The sequence below is a fragment of the Brienomyrus brachyistius genome, chromosome 16, assembly GCF_023856365.1.
Source record: "Brienomyrus brachyistius isolate T26 chromosome 16, BBRACH_0.4, whole genome shotgun sequence".
Lineage (NCBI taxonomy): Eukaryota > Metazoa > Chordata > Actinopteri > Osteoglossiformes > Mormyridae > Brienomyrus > Brienomyrus brachyistius.
Window position 1 is genome coordinate 14,605,388 of NC_064548.1, and position 21,195 is coordinate 14,626,582.

A 21,195-nucleotide genomic window follows, 5' to 3' on the forward strand; every position below is an offset into this window, starting at 1 on the left:
GTGTGCTTGTGGTTGTGTGTGGAGATTTTTTCATGTGGGGAGGAGGATTTAGGCTGTTCGTGCATGTGCCTGTGTGTGCCTATGTGTATGTCTATGAACATGTCTGTAGGTTTTATTTTGGGTGGGGATTTGGGTTTGCACGTGCATCTTTGTCTGTGTGTGAGGGAAACACTGAGAGTTTTTATTTTCTGTGCTTGTGGTTTAGCTGCACATGTGTGTCCCTCTGTGTGTGTTAGATTTAAAGACAGAAAATTCCATTTTGGTTTGGGAGAGGGGGGGTCGCCTCTGTGTATGCCTGCCATTTTGCAAGGGAGGATTTTGTTTTGAGGGACTTGCACCATGCCTGCATGCATGTGTCTGGCCTGAACATGCTGCAGCGGAGGTTCACTAACGCTGGTCACCCTCCACATGGGGTGTGGTCTTTTAGAATTACTCACTCGTGAGTATTGGGACTGTTAACCCACAGACAGTGGCGTTTGTGTTACTATCGGCGATGACCAATGACCCTTTTACAGACCAGAAGACAGAAATGTGTGTTCCTTTGTGATTGTTTACCTCTTGTAGCTTGATTCAATATTGCTAAACTACTGGAAATTTATGAAAATCCCTACTAAATATTTATATACCCTCTCAACACGCATTCAGATGTCTAGGTTCCTAGAATGACCCCTGGCTCATCATATCATAAGACTGGAAATTCGTTTTCCAGAGTTTTCCGAGGGGAAAAAAAAGTGTAAAGGCAGAAAAATTTCCATTTACCTTGTGTAACAGGCTCCGTTCAGCCTGCTGCTAAAACCTGCATCTGCACAGCCATGTCCCCCCCACCCCCCCAAAGGCACAAGACACTATCAGCTCGCCAGGCTAAAGACCCAAGCTCCCAGGCGAAGGAGAATTAATCGAACTCCTGCCTTGAATCCAAGGAATGACGTAATGGTGGCAGCAGAGTCATACAGACTCTGCTACCCGCGGTTCCAGTTGTTCAGTTGGAGTCGCGCTTGTTGTAAAACCAGTATGGGGAGCGTTATTAAGTCGATGTCACACTAATCCGCAATATGGAATCCTTGAAAAATCTTAAGTTACCCAAAGAGCTCACTTAATTAGACCAGAAGAGGAACATTGTCATCCCACTTGTAGCAAGGAGCTAGCGATCGGCGTAAAAGCAGAGAAGCCCTCGCTGAATGCATCTCGTGATTTCTCTTGCCGTTAATTTGTTGTTGTTTTCTAATTATGGGGGGACTCTCGCACCTGAACCCACAGCTGAGACCCCCGTGCGCGCTGATGCGTGTGTGGGTGTGTATGTGCATGCATATAATGGACTATGCGACACACAGCTGCTGGTTTCTTGCAGAGTCCGATAGTCTGGAGTGGCTCTCACTGCATATTTCTCAAAGACCTTTAACATACGCCAGGAGCACGGCGCAGATTTCTAGAAGGCCGCATGCTCATACACATGTGTGTGCGAGTGTGTGTGTGTGTCTGATCTGGGCTGGTCGAGTACAAGTGTTCTGCCAAGTCAAGAGCCCTCTGCGTTGCAAAAGAGGTCTTGGAGGAGATATAGATGTACTAATTATGTCTCCAGAAAATGGAGTAACTAACATCTGTACCACCCTTTCCAGCAGAAGAGGGGAAACAAACCTCATTGATATTCAAAAGTCTTTTGGAGGAGAAGAAGCTGGCAGGAATTCAGAGAGCGAGTTCTTGTGTTTCTCAGTCCCTGATTCTCCTGGTGTGATTGGACTGGGTCCAGCAGGGCCTGGCTGGGGGCCATGAACAGCATGGTTGGTGTTATAACGGCGGTGGCGGCGGGGGCTGGGGGCTGGGGGGTGGAGTTAGTAGCGTGGGTTGCGTATAATCGGGGCTCCCGGGTCTGCCTCTTGGGTCCTTCCCACTCATGCGTCGCTGCTGGAATCTTATCGCCATAGCAGCAACAACAAAAGGAAAAGAACAACACACAACGCCATGTTTATTATTTATCTGGCAGTGTTGGATCTTTCACGTGACCACTGACAGGATGGACATGTGGCGCTATGATTCGTTTTGTGCTCACGCATCTGCTTCATAACCAAGCCCTTCCTCCCCCCACTGGCCATGACCAGAAGGTTCTCTGTCCCTGAGGTGGGGTCTCTGCTGACCCGGCACGTCTTTCTCTTTAGCGGTCGTACGAATCCTGCACAATGGGATTGCTTAGTATAAGCTGATACGGACCCTTCCTCATTTGTGACCCATCACCACAAAATGAGTCTCATGGGTGTATTACTACCAGTGCGACTTAAGACTCATTTCGTGGTGATGGGTCACATTTTGTATTGGGTTTACAGTGACTTTCTGCACATATATATGATTATTTCATGAATGGTTCCTGCAGTTTATTGCCAAGGTCCACTTGCTATTGACATAGCATAGAAACATTTGCACGCATTTGCATTTTACCGCTCATGCAAACTCTGTGTAGGAGTGACGTTCTCTCCAGCTTTCTCTCTACCACTGACCTCTGGTCCTCATACTGGCCTCAGTCTGAAGGATTCAGCCCTGGGTGCGGGTGGGGCATGGCTATCTAAACCAATGTTACCTGAAGCTTTACTACCTGGTTGGGGGGTGGGGGGGGGACTGAGGTCACAAGCCATGCTTGACAACATTGGATGTGCCTAGAAGTGCTAGTTTACATTTCAGAAATAAGTAAAAAGACAAAAAAAAAATGAAATTGAATAACAGAATAAAATAAAAATTGACATGATAAGCATGCTGGGGGGGTTCTTGCATTTTAACATAAATATTATTAAATCTGATTTGTTGCACTACAGGGGGCGCTGTTTCAGCTTCACAGCGCCCCTGTTGCTCCCGGTCTCATTCTGCTTACAAACTTAAACTGTGGTCCGTCTGAAGACGCGGCACAGAGGCGGGACGCCCCCCACAGCTGGAGTCCATGGGTGCGATGCCCACGGCACGCCTGTCTGCGAGGGGGATAAGCTGCTCCCAGAGGCTAGGGATTTGGCGGCGCCAACCCAGATAGCTCTGCTGCTCCTCCACCGAGGAACAGAAAGGAGCACCAGCAGGTTCAAGGTGCCCTACAACTCATATCATTGCTGCCGTTTGAAGTGGCTTTCAAACGTGTTACGGTGCAAACCGTCTCTACCAGATGCATTCATCCAAAGCAATGTACAATTGAGAATGCAGATTCACATTGTCCTTGGAACCAGTTGGGATTTGAACCAATGACCTACCGATCACAGATACATAATTCCAATTTACTGAAATACACATTACTCCCAGACCACTAGCATCTTGCGCTGAGTTCATTCATTTAGCATGAATGTTCTTCCCAGAGTTCCAGCTTGAAGCATACATTTGACACCTACTAGTGCCTTGGTTGTGGGTTTGAAACCAGGCTCTGCTTGTATAAAGTTTTCATATATGCCTGGCTTTCCTTTGAGTCCAGAAATGCACCGTCAGATGAACAGGTGTCTCTATATTGGGCAGATTGTGTGAAGAGTGATGGATTGGAGTCCCTTGAGTAACACTGCTGCCCTCCGCTTCCTGGGACAGGCCGCAGGCTGACTGAAACCAAATAAACGGATGATGTGGACAAAACCCTGTGCTAATTGCGTCTGTTAAATGTCTTAGTCTAGTCAGAGCCCCGTCGGCAGAATTTTTGCATAAAATTACATTTGCTCCACCAGCCTTTTAGTCTTGTGCTAATGAACACTAATTTCTAAATAGTTCCACAAATGCAGATGTACCAAAACAAAATATTAAGTAGAATCAACGTTTTGTCAGGCATGAAAAATATATAACTCACACAGTATGAATATTAAATTAATTATGCGATATGTATTCTGGGAATCCATAACTAGCACTTCAAATTACAAAATATATAAATTGTGCATATTGCTGTGAGAGAAGGCACCCATTAAATATTCATGTTGGCCCTTTCATGTGACTCTACGAGGGATTGTAAGTTTATAAAGAAAGGGCATTTGGATTTTTTTTTTTTGGAATGTGCACTAATATTAATATTGAATATTAAGAGGAAAACAATGCAATTGTATAAGAGACCCCAGGCACACAGTGTGTTTATGTAGCAAAAGAACCGGTTTGAAGTCCCCAAAATTTGTTTGCCACGGATCAGGCCTGTAGCCAAGTAGTAAGGGGGAGCGGCTAAATTTATCAACCCCACTCCAAAATTTATTTCTGGCTACAGGCTTGACGGGCCTACATCTTCAGGTTTGTCCCGTACCTGCGTGTTTCGGAAAAAACGAGCATCGCACTGCTGTTGACCTCCGCCAGGAAGGGGGAGGAGCCAGGCTGTGGAGGTACAAATCGCGATATTGCCAGCGGAGCGAGAGCCTCGTCAATATTATTAGCATCGCTGAAGCTGCACTCCGTTGAAACCTCCACCCCACCCCCTTAAATCCCGCAGAAAACCAAAACATCCCCCTCTGCCTCCTTACACTCTCGGAGATTCTCAGGTCCACTTATTTTGATCGACCATCGATTGTCGAACGCACAAAGCGTACAGGACCGATGAATGTGAACAGGCGAAGCCGGAGGCTCGCTAAGAGATATGGGCGGTTCTGACATGGCTGACGGCTCAGTTTTCACCTGGCCGCCATTTCCTCAAAAATAGGTTTTCCCATTTCCCTTTCTTCATCGGAGTTGCATTCCATCACCCTTCCCATGTTTTCAGCGAGGTGGCCGCGCAGTCACTGTTACTACCCACGGGGGCTCCTCAAAGCACCGTGTACCCATTACCCATATTCCATTCCCCAGCTACGGACCACAACATCCACGCCCCCCCCCCCCCACACCCCGCACGGTCACCCTGGTGACCACGAACCACGGCGACACGCATTATCTACGCGACAGATGCACGTGCCATGCAGACGCTTGCACACTGGCCGGTACTGTTTGCCTATTTCACACACTCCAGGACACCGATTCTTTTCACTTTCCCTCCCTTTCTCGCTTGCTCACACACACATGTGCACATGCACACACAAAGCTTGCACTATTTGCTTGTTTCACACGCCGCAGGACGCAGCTTTTCCTGCGCTTCTTGCCTCCCTCCCCCTTTCGCACCCTCTTGGAGGCCCATGCGCCCTGCGCCTCTATAATCTGTGTGATCATCGCAGGACGAGTATGAATATTGATGAAGATCCTGCCATCGTATCTCCCCCCTGTCTTCCCGCATCAAGGTTTTGGGGCCTAGGCTGAGGTGCTGTTTTACTTGCACCGAGGTTCTGTCACATCGGCTGAGGCGCTTGCCCCATCGCCCACAGGGAGTTAGTTCGGAGGGGGGGGGGGGACAGTGTTCTGAGTGGTGTGAATCAGGGGGAGGCTAGAATCCAGCAGCAGGGGGGCCCACAGGCACAGAAGCCCAACGGAAAGAGCTACCTCCCCTACTATCTATGGCCATTTTTAATCCGACACCAGTCCTCTGTCAACGTTAAACAGTTTAAAGACATACATACAAAGGTACTTCACCAAAAAGGGCCCAAAAAACACCCTCGTTTACCGGTGTGAACAAAATCATTGTTAAAGAATTCACTTTATTAACCTAAGGGTGAATGCGAAGCTCATTGCGTCACCGGCAGTGATCTCCACGTCGCTAAAGGACGGCAACATTTCGGCAGCGCCCCCGGGCGAATCCGATCCGTCTCTCTCATTTATATGGAGAATTAATGAACGATGGGGTTTTTCAGCTCGTGACAGCGAACCGGGGCCTGGAGGGGGCTGGACGTATATATGTATAAATTCACGTTGGGGGAGGGGTGTCAGCAGGCGGGTGCTTAAGAGGCAGCTGTCTGTCAGCTCTATCCCACCCCCTCTCCCCCTCCCCCCAAAGTCTGCTCTGCTAGCCCACTTGGGGGGTGGGGGGGGGGGGGGCTCCCTTGGCTGCAGATGGTCACACATGTCACTAAAGGTGGACAGTTGGTGGCAGCCCTTGGCAGGCGCGGACGGCGCGGGTTTATAAATATATAAATGTATGCATTTCTGTCGTATCCCATGTCACTCGAGCGAACAGCCAATTAAAGGGGAATATGAATAAGTAAAAAGATAAAGCGGGCTGCATTGTCGGTGCTCCTCTCCTGGTTTCTAGCCCAGGGAAGGACGTGCCGGTACGGGAGCCAGAATATCCAAGCCGGGGTTGTATAAATAGAGGTTTCCCATTGGCTGAGCCACTGGCCACTTTCATTGGGGGCTGGCGCCACGCGGAGCACGTTTAAGTTAAGGACACACTAGCTGGGGGCGTCAGGCAGCTGTGGGGCGCCTGGGTGGGGGCGTCATCTTCCTTTTGAATGGAGGCCGACTAAAGGAGTGGGCGGGATGGGGAGCCGCGGAGCGCCTCGCGGCTAAAGTCCGCTCGGTTAAGGCAGAGCTGGATGCCGGAAATTTCCAGGGCGGGCGTCTTGGGGAAGGGAAGCGATTAAAAACATTAATGCGCTTTCGGCAGGCTGAACCGCACCGTCAGGCCGCCTTGGCAGATTTGCATGCTTTCAGTCCGTTTTCTGTTATCTTTCCCGCGACGGAAATATCCAAGAATGCGCAAATGCTGCTGCCTCGTCAGATAATGAAGATCCAGAACAGAAGGGGTTTCAGTGATCGCGTACTTCAGTTTGGGGCTGGCTTCCTGAACTGATCCTCCATCTTTCTAATCTATGAGAAAATCCACATTTAAACCCCCCGCTAGAGTGCTGGCCTCTTTGTGCTATCGACTGTTAAACCAGCACCTGTTGTATTAGCAGGAGTGTTGTGGGATCTCAGGCCTTAGCGGGGACTGATACATGCATGCATGCATTTATTTACCGGGTGCTTTTATCCAAAACGACATGCAAGAAGTGTCAGACAGTCCCTGGAGCAATTAGGGTTAAGGGCCATGATCAGGGAGCCAACAGTGAAATCATTCTGCCAACCCTGGGATTCAAAGCAGCAACCTTCCAGTCATGTGAACAGCATGCTAACCCACTGAACCACACACCATGAAGAGCCATTGGGGACCACCTCCTGTGGAATCCCTGCATGGACACAGTGGACCCCCGCACGGGGATTTTTAATCAGTCCTGCTCCTGAGATGTTGCCATCCATCATGGTGGTATCTCCTGGAGTCCTATGCCCTGAAATGCAGGAACCCCTACGAGGCCTCTGATAGATGCTTTCTGAAAAGTTCCAAATAGTAGGTGAGCCGTCGCTGCTGGCCTGCTCCGTGCCTCTGCTCCCCAGAAAGGTCCGGAGGAGACCTGGCTGCGTAAGGCTGACTGGGTTAATGTCACGTATGATTTTTGGTAGCACGGGTCTCCTGGATTAAAAACAGCTTTATCTAAACCCGACCTGTCCTCATTTCCGACACGGTGACGTTGAATGATTTTTAAAGGAATTCCTGATGAGAAAATGACCATCCGCGACCAAAAATTGAAATTCTTCGGACAGCAGTTACATAGACACGGCCTGCTGCTCCCAGAGACAGCTGGGGTCTGCGTCAAATCTGATGAAATTACAGAGGGCGTGGTGCCAATCCCAGGGCTGGGGGGAGGGGGTTTGCTGTGACGTTCACACCGTTTTTGTGCGCATGTGTCTCCATCGAGCAGCAGTCCGAACTGGCGTCGGCTGGTAACCCTTAGCCGAACATTGTCCATAAATAGCAGAAATCGCTCAGGATTGCTGGTGCCCCTTGGACAATGCATAATAACACACAGAATTTCCTGTTCGTGAAAAAAGGCCCATTTTAAATCAATACGACATCGACACACCATTATTTTTCCAAAAGCAGATAGTTGTTTGCACGTTTTTCTCAACATAAAACTATTTTGACCGTGCATGCAATAATCGCAGCACTCTGTGTGTGATTGTTCTCCAGTTCCTTGATTAGTCATTAATGAGTAAATTGATATCATTACAAGAACAGGTGGGTGCTTGATTAAATTGGCTGGAATTAAAACACTTGTTAATCACAAGCTAATTGATGTTATTTCGGCTTAGCGATGCGTTTTCGCTCACCTGGAGCAGTTTGCTGCGGATTGATAATGCATCAGCAGGTGAGCGGGCCAGAGGAGATGGGAGGAGGAGATGAGGCCTCATTCGTTACGGCTATGAAGATACTGGTGATTAACTTTGATGAGTAATCAGAGCTTGTTTATCCATGACGCGGCTTATAATTGGACGAGCGGGTGGTGTCTCCTCCCAGCAGACACAGGTCGTGACACCTAAAATGGGGCCGGATCGTTAATGGGAAGCTGGAAGTCAAAGGGATGGACAGGAAAATAAACGTGCAAATGAAATGATAGTTATGAATTGATTTGGGAGGGGGGCACTCTTGTGTGGTTTATGACTGCCTTGTTGCATGGTGGCTACATAAAACATGCTTAGTGTTTTTCTTGTGACCCCTTGTGACAACTACAATGAGAGAAAACACACAGGTTGGTTAAACCATGTATGTGCCCCTCTTTTCCTTCACAGAAGGGAAAATGGCTCTCGTCCCGACTTCTCTGCCATGCACACAGTATAGGGAAATTTACTTACTTGTTCGGAATTGTACTATATATTACTTACTCTGAAATAGCGGTCAAATACTTCAAAGTGTTGCTATGGAACTTAGGAAAGAAAGAGCAGAAAAAGGTGAAAGGCTCCCTTCAAGGGGCCGTGTGCCTGCCTCTTGCTGCAATAAGCTGGGCACGGTGTGGACTGCCCGAGACAAGGTCCCCGCTCGCCCCGGTCAGCCCCAAACACGCTCGGCCGCATGTGCCTCCACTACATGTTGACGTTAGAAAACAACAGGAGAGTTCTAGAATTTATCCCTACCACTGGAAGGACCCCGATGCCGGGAGCCTGCGCCGTCCCTGGGATTCAAACCTCCGTAACCATGACAACATGGAAAATGTTTATGTGCCTGTGTAGAGGTGTGTGCATGATTTATTGAATTTTTCAGAATGATCTAATTATCCGGTAAAAAGTATTGAACACGGTTACGGGGTGATGGCCAATAAGCAGTTTTCTTGTATTAGCTTTAACCTTTTGCTGAATGTTTTTACAGTTAGACACCAAGAAGATAATAGCTCTAAATTACTAAATTAATGAGCACAAGAGCTCATCACATGTGTGTGAGTCTACTGCAATGTTGGTGTCACCTACACTCCCCCAGCAACAGACTGATTAGTTGCTGGAGCCCTGATACCCAAGTCTTTAGTTTAGCGATCTAATCCTCTTGCCTGGTATGTAGTAATGATGTGGATTTGATCTCCATCCTGTGCCGTATCTGCGGCACCTGCAGTGAGGTGACATATACAGTACTAATCAGATGTGAGCGGATGCTATCTGATTAGCATGTCATTAGTGATCGCTGATGGTCACAGGGGCAGCCGTTGGGTGACCTAATGGCTGCATGTTTGTGTTTCTTCACCAGACTCATGGTCCCGACAGAAAGGGTTTTGGGTAGTAAGGGATCATACCTCACATTTAGGATGAAAAACTTTAGACACCATGACAATAGACAACTAACAATTAGGGCACAACGCAGACAGAGAATAAATTCAAGACACAGTATACACAACAAAGGAGTAAATGTAGGGAATGTGATAAATACAATAGCCTAGCCTTGGATTCCAAGTTATTCCAAGGCCACAATGGCACAGTTCAAGCATCATACTGCCAAACAAAGCTGGGATTTGAATGCAACAAAGTATCTTATTTTGTGGCTATCATGCATGGTCTTTTAAGCCTAAAAGATGAAGATGGAGCATGTGCATATAGGTCTATAAAAACACATTTAAGATGTGTTATTTATAATTGTCTAATACCCTCTTTAGGTAGTGAATGCCCAGTGTTAAAGTGTACGTGGCCTTATGTTAACATGTTACACAGATTAGGGGGCATGACAAAGAAAAACATCACTTTATTACCGTACATTCTTATACAGTGAGCTGTAAGTTAACTTATCCCCATTTATCGCTCTGGAGAGTATTAGAACATATTTGGTCTGTGGGAAACACAAACACACCCTGTATGTGGAGCGGCAAATTGGATACACAGAAATGTGTGGAACTAAGCGAACAGGGGGTCAGTGCATGGCTTTGGGAAAGGGACCGACGTACAATAAAAGCCACACGTTGGACAGCAGATCTTCAGCGAACGGCTTATGGCTGAACATGGTCGAGGTGTTAAAATGCCAACAGTTGGTGAGCGAACTTGCTAATCAGTGAGCTGTGGGGGGTGATCTTTGCGGGAGGCGGGGGGGGGGGGAGGGGAGACCCCACGGAGGGGGTCACACCTCAGCTCCAGCGCCACAGAGGCCATCTGCATGTCATTGTTGCAACCAACAGACGTGAAATGTGAAGTGGTTCAAGTGAACGTATTTGACTGGCTATAATTATGCACCTTTAACATTCCTGCTAATGTAAATGAACCAGAGACCTGTCCTGTGGTTTGCAAAGAAAGCCTATAGGACAGGGGACGGGCCCTTTAAGATCCATACCAGTAATTATATGGGATTGTGTTTTTGTTGTCTTAACTCCCCCCAAGAAAAACCCACACGGAACCCTTTGCAGCCTTTTCCCCGACCCCAAAACCTGTTTTGTTTTTGTGTGTTTTCCCCCTGCTGATGGCAAAACAGCTACCCTTCGTTTTTGTTGCTCCCCACTGGTTTCGTTAACCCCTCCTCTCCGGACTCCCTACTCCCTCCTCCCGCCTCTGCGTCACATGCTTGTTTGGTGGGGTGCCCAGAAACAAGCGCTATGAAGTTTGTTCTGGATTTACCGGTTCATAATTCTGCAAATTTTCGCATGTTTAATATTCCTTTTGCTTTTGAGGCAATGTCTACAACCCCTTACCTGTAACGTTTAACAGAGAGATCAACTAGGTCTCTACAAATGGAGAAGCATCCATCCAGTTTCCATAAGGCTTAACCAGTGTAGAGTCACTGTAGAGTGGCACTGGGGGAAACCCTAGATGGGATGCCAGTGCAGTAGCACAAATAATTAGAGAGAATTTCCTTCTGTGGGGGTGTTATTTTATGTTTTCGGCCTCTGTGCTTGTGAACGAAAAGTCACTGGTTTGGACCCCATCCTTGGTAAACTAGTCATATATCTGTTAGGCCATTAAGCAAGATCTTTAACCCCCCCCCCTCCCCCAATATGCCCCAGGAATGCCAGATAAATGGCTAACCCTACACACAAACCCCAGGTTTTGCTCTCAACTTTTTATGTGTGGCTATATGTCCCAAAGGGGAGCAAGATGAGATCCCTGAATAGAAGCACTCCAATGTACCAGTAGTTGTGCTAAGGGCAAATAAAGCATTTCAGTTCATATAAAAACATAGATTGAGCGGCATGGTGGTGCAGTAGTTAGCACTGTTGCCTCACACCTCTGGGACCCGGGTTCAAGTCTCCGCCTGGGTCACATGTGTGTGGAGTTTGCATGTTCTCCCCATGTCGTCGTGGGGTTTCCTTCCGGTACTCTGGTTTCCCCCCACAGTCCAAAAACATGCTGAGGCTAATTGGAGTTGCTAAATTGGCTGTAGGTGTGCATGTGTGCGTGAATGGTGTGTGAGTGTGCCCTTCGATGGTCCGTTCCCTGCCTTGTGCCCATTGCTTCCGGGATAGGCCCTGGACCCCCCACGACCCAGTAGGATAAGCGGTTTGGAAAATGGATGGATAAAAACATAGATTCCACCCATGCATCTTATTGAAATTATAGAAGGTAGATCTGTGCCGTCTCTTACATATACCTAGATATATGAATGCAACTTGTTAAGTCTGCTAACTAGAATACATCTCATTTTGCTAGATTTGGAGAAAACATCATTTGGACAGATCTCGGATAGTGCTGACTTGCAACGTACACCGGCCTGATGACCTTTCTCCACCATTATGCACAGCTCACCATTTACGGCGGAAACTGAGAGTTATAGCCCAGTGCCTCAATATTTCCCTCTTTCCACTGTGCAGCGTGGCTCGTGTGACAGTTCGATGACACCGCCGGCGTCTCTGGGACTGAGAGACGCATAACAAAACACTCTGAGTGCCGTAACATTGTGTAGAAAACACAGTAACACACTTCCAGTGTTCTAGAAACATTATAAGAACAATTGTTATTGGCTGGGTCAGCAGGAACAGTCTTGTAGGCAAGAGAATGAGAGAGAGAGAGAGAAAGAGAGAGAACGGGAGAGAAAGACATCCCTTAGGATTCATTTCCAGGTTGGGCCAGTTGAGGCAGGACATACGGTAGAAGACAAAGAGCTGACTGTTTCCTGATGAAGGATGGTAGAGGAAGAAAGGAGGAGCAAACCACTCTTATGACACAGCATTCGTGCAACGAATGTGGCAGCAGCTATGGGGTACACACACATATTTGTAAAATACTCCCACAGTGGGGGGTTTACTGTACAGGACAATCTCCAGGGAGCCTTGCACTTCGGTTCACGGTCAGGAAACATCCTCACTGATGTGATATAGCCTGAGTGCTTTTGTTGAAAGCAATTCAAGATTTGATGGCGAGGATACTGGTATGTTTGTGTGAATTTCTTAAGCAAGGACACCTAGCATTCCGGAGTTGTAAGATGGAAGGTTAGGCACGTACGTGATGCCACCCATCACAAGGCCAGGAATATTGTAATATTGTGGCGAGAAGCTATTGTGGTGAAGAGCTGGTTCTGTTTGGGATATTCCACTTTATTTTCCTCGCAGGGTGGCCAGTACTAATAAAACCACAATCTCCACATCTTCACTGAATTTCTTGCTTGTTTGAAGGTTCTCAGGACATAACTGGTCACAAACAGCAGACCAGCATCATTTTGATTGCACAGATGTGGTTAAATGACTGTTTCTGACTGCTTTGATGCTGGTTTCACTTGCTGCCCCATTATGGTGAATGGCATCGGTGGTTTGAGTGTTAAACTGCTAAGAGACCTACAGTGTTTGGTTTTATTATATTTTTTTGTGGTAGGACCTTCTCTAAATGTGTTAAAAGTGCACATTAAATGTCAGTAAAACACACTCAAGAATCAGGAAACAAATTTTGTATCAACCGACGTATTTCCCAATTTAATGGAAACCGCCTCAATTTCGAGCCTTTTTCTAGTGAAGGCAAGAGATCACGCTCTGGTTTTGATGTTAACGGGTCATTAAAAAAATAAGAAAAAGGAGAAAAAAACATGCTACTTATTCAACTTATTGTTTTGTTTCAAAACCAGTAGCAAATAAATTCAGTGCTTAGTAAAACGTATTAAATGCACTGATTACCTTGTATGATGAAAGTGAAGCTACACGCTATAATTGCGTGTAGCAGCGTTGTTCTTACACACTCTGTTCCTGGATTCTGCTCCTGCCAGATTCTGCTTCTAGAACATTTAGCCCAAAATGTGATTCTAACTGTTTATACATGTAGGTGCCTGACCAAATGTTTAATTAATATGATTTATAATTGCACACTTCACCCTAATTTACCCAAATACAATTATTTGATATTTATTTTACCTTAAAAGTGGGTGAAATTCATTTTTTCATTTCAGGAAACCAGACTCCAGGCAATGGTTTAGAGTGCACTGACACACTATTGTTTATTAAAATGTGAAATGCTAGACACATAAATACAGTAGGAAACTGTATTTTCAGTTTTCCACACAAAGTCAAATGGCAATGTATGCAAAAACTGATATGTATGCCGACTTATGTTGCATAGGAGATACATTATTTAAAGATACAGATCTGAAATCAGGGTCTCACAGGCAGCAGAGCACTGTAATGTTGTTTTTAACAGTAAGGAATTGTGTTTATTTACCGTTTGTAGGAAAACATATGTTCCTCTTTCTTTATAAAAATGAAACACACACACAGCATGACTGAATAACATGGTAAAACAACCACTACCATAAAAATAACTGTTTATTGTATTGTGAATGATTGTGGTGTTTTTTTTCCTTGTGATTCTCTTGTGTTTTTTCCAGTTCTGTCGAACTCTTTTGGGTATATTGTGGTTGTGTGGGTTCAGCCGAAGGATTAGATACAAACAAATGCATTAATCCCTTGAGCTTTCTCCCGTACGTTTAGTATGCAGCCAAGCAAACGGCAGATAGAAATACCCTACTACTACCCCCCCCCCCCCGCCCCCCGCAACAGCGCCCGTCTGCTCGACGAAGAAAAATGTTCTCATATTCCTATTTGTTTTTCATCTATTCATAAACAGTTATACCTGGACATTTTAATAATTCAATATTCCACCCCCGGTGTGCTAGATGACGCACATGTTTTAAATCCCCCCGGTGCGCTAACGTGCTCGTCTTGGTATGTCTGATGGAAGGAGTCTTTGCACAAAGATGCTTCTACAGATTGAAACTGTGCTCTCAGTTCCATTTTCATCCCTTTCATAATCGCGAGTGATACATAATTCACATGGTAACAGGTTAAGAATCAAACAAACCAATTTCCTGAAGCTTGCTGACCACACCTTACCTTCTTCTCAATGTACCACTGATGGAATACCTAAACCTACAGGAGTGTACACACTAACATATATATTTTCACCACAGTGATGAGAGCCATACCCATACCATTCCTAGTCAATGTGCTGATCCTTATACATTTCATGAAGACGAATTCTATAAAAAAACACAGCATCAGCTGTTTGAAGGGACTCAACCACGTCTTGCTTTGGCTTGATTATGTCCCTGTAACATGTTGTTACAACGACTTGAAATAATTTGCAGCTCATATAAGACCATAATAGTGTCCTCTTCTTCATATGAATTTTTAATTCCCATTCAGGAGAGTACTATAGCATGCATTTTAAAAGCAGGTAGATGCTCCGTTTTATACATGGTAGAATTTTCTAGGATCTGCCATGCTTAACGTATGTGGAGTATGAAGGGCAACGTGACCTTGTTTGGTTCTTGTTAATGATAATGTCTTACTGAATGTGCATCTAACATGGGAGTAAAAATGTATGTAAGTGCGGCCTGAAAAATACCCAATGAATACTATTCAGAGGCCCCCCTCCAAGGTCAGAGAAAATTTGAATCTAGCAGGTGTTTAAAAATAACAACAAAAAAAACTACTTTGAATGCCAAGTTACCTTAACATGAGATCACGGAGAATTCCCCTCCTCGTCATTTCATAAAGGCATTCCTAAAACAGTATCATGTAAATTAAACACAACAAAAATTAAATACGTGCGCGGTCAGGCATCCTAGATGCAGAAAGACGACGACATGCATAGATACAGCAGCTTTGCTCTGCCTGAACGGTACTATATCTTCTTTATTTTCTTAGTTAACTTCTTAGCTACTACCATCACAACATTAACAAATATATTTACGTAATCTCATTGTACTGTAGTGCAATGAAGATAATGCTTTTTAATCTACTCAAAAGTGGGAAAGGACCCAACTATGGTGAATGCGGTCGGCTAAGGTAGTGCTTGAGACGAAGAGGAAATGCTGTGAACCAATAAGAGAAGGAGATGAAGGAGAATGCAGCTGCTGATAGGAAGCGTCTCTGTTGCGGTTTCAGTGCAGCATCCAGAGAGGGGTGGTCTGAAGGTGTAGACCGTGAGGAGTGGCCTGCCTGCTCCAGCAACTTTAAACATGTGATTCACATGTAAGCTTCCCTGCATGTGTATGGAATCCTTATCCGACCTCTGAAACAGTGGGACGTCTTGTCAGCTGGCATTTCGTAGTGTGAAAAAAATAAAAAAGAAGAACCAGCTGGCAAATTAGCACTTTATAAATCAAAATATTTTATATCTGTTGAGCCAGACTTGTATTATTTTTCTGCATACAACTTCTGCAGCAGATAACACCTCTATACCTATAGATCACTCCTAGCTCTCCAGTCACGACATTGCTTTGTTCTTTGGATAATTAGTGGACATGGGACAAACTGCCAAGACCTGGGGCAATTCTCAAGGTTCTCAAACCAGGGCTGGCCCATCCTGCTCCAACAGGGACAGGCGGCTTCCACTGTGGAGCATAACTCACTTAGCCGCTTAATTAATTAAAACCTTAACTAGAACATTTTTAACTTGTCTTCCTAGCTGTGGGAGTTGGCAAACCAGCAGGTCTATACTTCTTCCAGCACCAAGGCTAGACATCTCCTCCTAGATCATCTCCAGCTCTCTTTTTGGATTGTTTAGTAACTTCACTGCTCATTTTGGACTCACGGGTTACAAAATATGGATGTTAATTAATTGCCATGGAAGTCCACTGGGACATTGGTTACTGGCTTGCTTTAACTTAAACACACACAAATAGGAACTGTTCAGATCAACACAATTAATTTTAATGCAATACCTTTATACCTTTGGTGCACATATCAATTTGTTGTACAAATTATTTTCGACTTCATCTATGACAATGACATTTTTTCTCCAATGATGTATGTATATGAGTAATTTATTATAAATTCTGAGTATTAAATTTTAAAATAGAGCGCGGTCTTTTGTCAGCATGCTAGACTTAGCTACAGTATGCTTTCTCTTGCATTGATTCCAGCCTTTAATATATTCAATGGCACACAGACCTGACCTAGAATTGCTACTTAGAATTCGGGCTATACCAACTAGCGGGACGGGGCGGGGGTGGACGAAAGACACATAGGTGGTAGGTATTCTCCAGCAAAACTCTGCTGAAATCGTAAGGTGGGGGATCCGGCTCGTTTCGCCCAGTTACCTACAAAAAAACCTTTCCTTTCTGCCTGAATTATTATCGCGGGACTTCTTCCCTCGTTTTAGTGTCCGACGAAAGGAATTTTTGATGTAAGTATGTTAAAGAGGTAATAGTGGCGCTCACCTCCGGCGTGCAGTGTTACAGCTCCCTCCCCGTGTAGCCGCTCGCGATTCCTTTTCAGCCACCCCCTCCTTTCTCCCAACAGTAAAGTATCTGCAGTTCCAGCAAGCCCAATGTAGAGACAGAAAGCATGAAAATGCACTTAAGCGTTCCTTTTTAAAAATTATTATTTGAAAACAATATAGGAGCACGAAGATTCCCGTGGAATATAGCTAGCTACCTCATAATGTTTACGTGCTGCAACAAAGCCGTTGGAGATGGCATCGGCGAGGAGAAGAGCTCCTGGATTTACTGAAAATAAAGATGCGCTGCTTAGGTTACATTATTTAAAATTTTGTTACTGGCGTGAAAAGAATTCTGAATTATATATTTTTTCAAACAAAAGAATGCGACGCTTTTGCTAAATCAATGTAGCACAAACACATCGCCCTGGACGAGCTTCAGTCGCTACAATCGAGCAGCAAAAAAGGGGAAGACTTTATTTAATACGCACGATAATCGCAAATCTGTGAAGTTTTTAGCAGACTTGTGAGAGAAAGTGCGTTTTGACGCTTAAAGGGGGTGATCTCTGTGGCGCCTTCAGCCACCGTCACGTCCACACGCGTAAACGCCAAAAAAATAATAAAAAACCCTGCTAAATCGACGTCAAAACTGAATAAAGGGTATAGTTTGGCGTCCTGCTCGGATCGGCACCGCTTTTGGTGCCCCTTCTCTTTTGAGGAACCTTTGTCTGCGCTGGCTGAGCTTTGCTGAAGATCTCCCCTCCCCCAAGCTTTGGCGAAACAGGAACAACTTCTCCGAGAAGAAGAAGAAAAAAAGTTGCAGTAGATTGAAACGTCTTGGAGAGACCTTAAATGTGTTTTTTTTTCATGCGTATCCCCAGTCAGGCGCCGAGATTTATAAATAATAATACTTATCATATTATTTCATGGTGGATGTTAAATGAAGAAGTGTCTGCGCCTGCTAACTTCTGGGGGAGAGAGAAAGAGAGAGAAAAAATGATTTCTTCTCGTCGAAGATCGTAAGCTTTTGCGAAAGCTTTCGCTTTGTGGAATAAGTTTCCGAAAAAGGGAAAAGATGAGATTTGCGTGAGGATCCCCGCGGAATGGAGGATCTCGGGGGGAAGCGGAGCTTTATGTGTGTTTATTAGAGGCATTGAATGGGTAAGTTGGGCTTGGCGATCGCTTCCCCATGAGCGCACCCACTTTGTGATTTTCCTCACGCCTGCCGCCCGGCAGTAAACACGCTTGGCCTTGCTGGCTGGGAAGTCAGCCATTTATTCCCATCAATTAGACCGTAAGACTTTAAAAATATATGCGTTCCAATCCAATAAGGGGGATTGATTTCGTTTTATTTCCCAATCACTTTCGAGGGATGATCTGTTTGCAGTTTTCTGAAACCGATCTGCCTTAAAATACAACGGTCAGGCTGAGAGGTCGCTACCCCCCTCCTCCTCATTTCCTACCCGTATTTGTACTCCGGGGGAAACATACGGGAAAGCGGTGTTAACTTCGGCTCCCAAGGCGCTGTTTGTATTTATTTATATATATTTTCTTTGAAGGGGGAGACGTTGATCACAGTTAGGATTGAAGCTTGGTCAGTTGTTTCTGACCCCCCCTTCCTTGTACCTTTCAGTGAATATTGAGCAATGTTTGTACACGTGGGTGAAATCAATGCATCGCACTGATTGCAGCTGAAACTGAAACCCTTTTTTGGGGGGTGGTGGTGGTGGTGTTGACGTTGTAGGTTTCACTAACTTTATCTCTTTTCCTGTATCTAATTTTTTAATTTGTCGCTCACTTAACGTCGCTAAAGTACATGTACAATATTACAATGGCAGCCGTGGCGTGAAACGAAATAGATGGCATCGTATGCCATGTTTTATAATCCTGTAGAAAGAAACAAAGATTTTTGCGGGATTTAATAGCGTTTGATACATAAAATAAAAAACAACCGCTCTGGATCTTGGGATCATTTACGCTCCATGGACCCCCCCCCCCCCGAAAAAGGAATATTTTAAATTATACTTTAATTTCAGTATATGGAAGTGAGGTGATCAATATGCAGCTTGATGAAATGAAAGCGAGCTCACCGGTTATGCACGTTGAATAGCTTTTTTTTTTGGCTCTGCATCGAGTTAAGCGCTAAACGGCCGAGGTGTGTGAGCCATTTTGTGTGGGGCGGCGTGGGCTGCAATTAGACGTCTGTCATCCCTGGCAAAGGAGTCTGTTTAAAAAAATCTTAAAACTGTACTTCCCTGAAAAGAAATCCTGATTCTCTTTTTCTGATCTATTCTCAGGAGACCGAAGGTTCCTGCTTGAGTTGAGAAATGAAAGTGGCCTTTGCGTTGTTGTTTTGTCTTGAGGTGCCTATGGATAAATTTGGCTTCAGTGTCCTGAACATGTTTGCATGGACCATCTAAGAGGGACTGGCATTTCAGAAAGGGTTGCAATGGCACGACGGAGAGATGCACGCATTGAACACCTTAGGTGTATCAGTGAGGCAGTTATCAGTCTCCTAGTCTGTTGTTGTGGCTTCTTCTCAGCTGTGCACAAATAAGAGCTGAATTCTCATTTGGTTAAAAAACCAAGGTGAATTGCATGAGATTTTGCGAAGGAGAGATGTTACCCTGGAACTCTGGAACATGTTGGGATAAGGTTCCACATTTTAGAAATAACACTGGCAATCAATGCTTCTGGGATTCTGCAATTCGCAATGGGACTTTTGGATCTGGAGTTATCCTGACTTGCTGAAATGCCTTCATGGTTGTGTCCAGATTTCTGTGTACCGTGTTGCTTAACCTGTTGATCGTTGGTGCCGTCACATACATTGAACACTGTTTGTTCCCAGGGTGTTGGAATGTAGCATGTTATGCAAACTTTAAATTGCTACTAAATATGCCCGTACTGGCAGCTTTGCTTTCTGGAAATTGGCAGTGGGTTTAGGAATGAATTTAGTGAAGGATTAACAATCTTCTGGCATTTTGTGATGAGACTGGCTCTCGTTGGTAGATGAATTGTAAGTCACTCTGGGCTTGGGAGAGTTGAACGCGGTCATTCATTCTGAAATAAGCTGTGTCTCATTGTGGTTTTTTGAGACGTTCGGCTATCGTCTGTGTTGATTATAGTGGGATGTTTTTTTTTGTCTCTAATCCCCAGGTTTTTTTTTTTTATCTTCTGTTTCCGTCTCTCCAGGTTTGTGAATGGACAGTGTGAACTGATCGTGAGGAAGAGTCACGGTTTTTGGGGCTTCACCGGTTGCAAGAGCCCAAGGATCAGCCCGGAACACGCAGGAATCCCATTTTTGTCTGCAGGGGACGGGGTCAGAGGTCAAAACCCAAGGGCCTCGTGGGCAGGTTCTCTGCATGAGGAGCAGCACAGGTCTATGAGACCTGGGGGCCCTTCAAGGTAACTGTCCAGGCACACAAACATACGAAGCGCTTAATGTCTTTGTGTTAGCCGAAATTCCGAGATATGCATGAAAGGATGTGTGGCTCATACATTCAGCCTGAGCAGCTGCTGCCGTTAGTAACTTTCAATAGGGTGGGTTAGGGCAACCCAGTGCTGGTCTGCGGGAGCTGGTTGCGTAGAACAAAAGGTTATGGGATCGCATCCTGGGAGATGGTCTGTTCTCTCAGCCATTAAAAGAGATTTCAGCTGTCTCGGCTAGCCTTAACGTAAAATTTCTCTATTAAAAAACCTTTCTGTAGCTTAGGCAGGCATTGATCATCCACTGCAAGTCCAGGTAGTTCATTTGGAAAAAAATAGACATTCTAGAAAAGGACTTGCGACAACTATATGTTTTTATGTTGATGTGTTGTTTGTTGTCCTGTGGGTGATTTTTACCTACATTCAAGTTCAGTTCCCCCAAATGAGCACACCTTCCCAGTTCCGGTGAAGTGCGTGCATTCTTCGCTTCTGCACAGAAGCGTAAAGACGTGAATGGACGTGCCGGGCCTATTACGCTTGGAGTTTTTATTTAATTGGGGTTAGTCTGTGGGTTCAGCGCTAACCCAATCTGACACCTAGAAAACTGATGGCTACTCCGCCACATTACTCTGAACTGACGGCAACACAATTTGCATCTGCGGCCGTCTCGTCTCTCTGCCGATCTCACAACTGCTTGTCTCTCTTTATAAAGGTTGCCCTTGGCATCGTTGCGGATTAAAATTGCTTTTGAAGCCCTGAAGCAAGCGTAATTTGTTCAAACACCTTGGATAAAATTATATAATATATAGATTTTTTTTCCCCGGCCCTGTGTTCATGTTCAAAGCTTTCTGGTTGGAGTCTTTCAGAAGTGGTTGTATTATGGTTAGGACAAGTCCCAACGTGCTAGGTGGGGTGAGAAACTGGTCGCTGCTGCATCTTGGTGTTTGAATCCTTTTGTTAGGCCACAAATGTCGTCAGAAAATACTTGTAGCCGCTGTGCTC

At 45.3% G+C, this 21,195-nt stretch overlaps 1 protein-coding gene across 5 annotated transcripts in view; it reads left to right on the forward strand.

Annotated features, from left to right (window-relative positions):
- The window catches only part of bcl9 (BCL9 transcription coactivator), a 101,113-nt gene that overhangs the window by 43,208 nt on the left and 36,710 nt on the right, over positions 1-21,195 (forward strand). For 2 of the 5 annotated variants that reach the window (XM_048978687.1, XM_048978690.1), the window contains exons 1-2: positions 16,815-17,928; positions 19,960-20,172. Coding sequence is in view for 2 of the 5 variants with exons in the window: in XM_048978690.1 (XP_048834647.1) it covers positions 20,150-20,172 (23 nt within the window). In the remaining 3 variants the exon portion in view is untranslated. The other 3 variants (XM_048978686.1, XM_048978689.1, XM_048978688.1) reach the window with 3 other exon arrangements.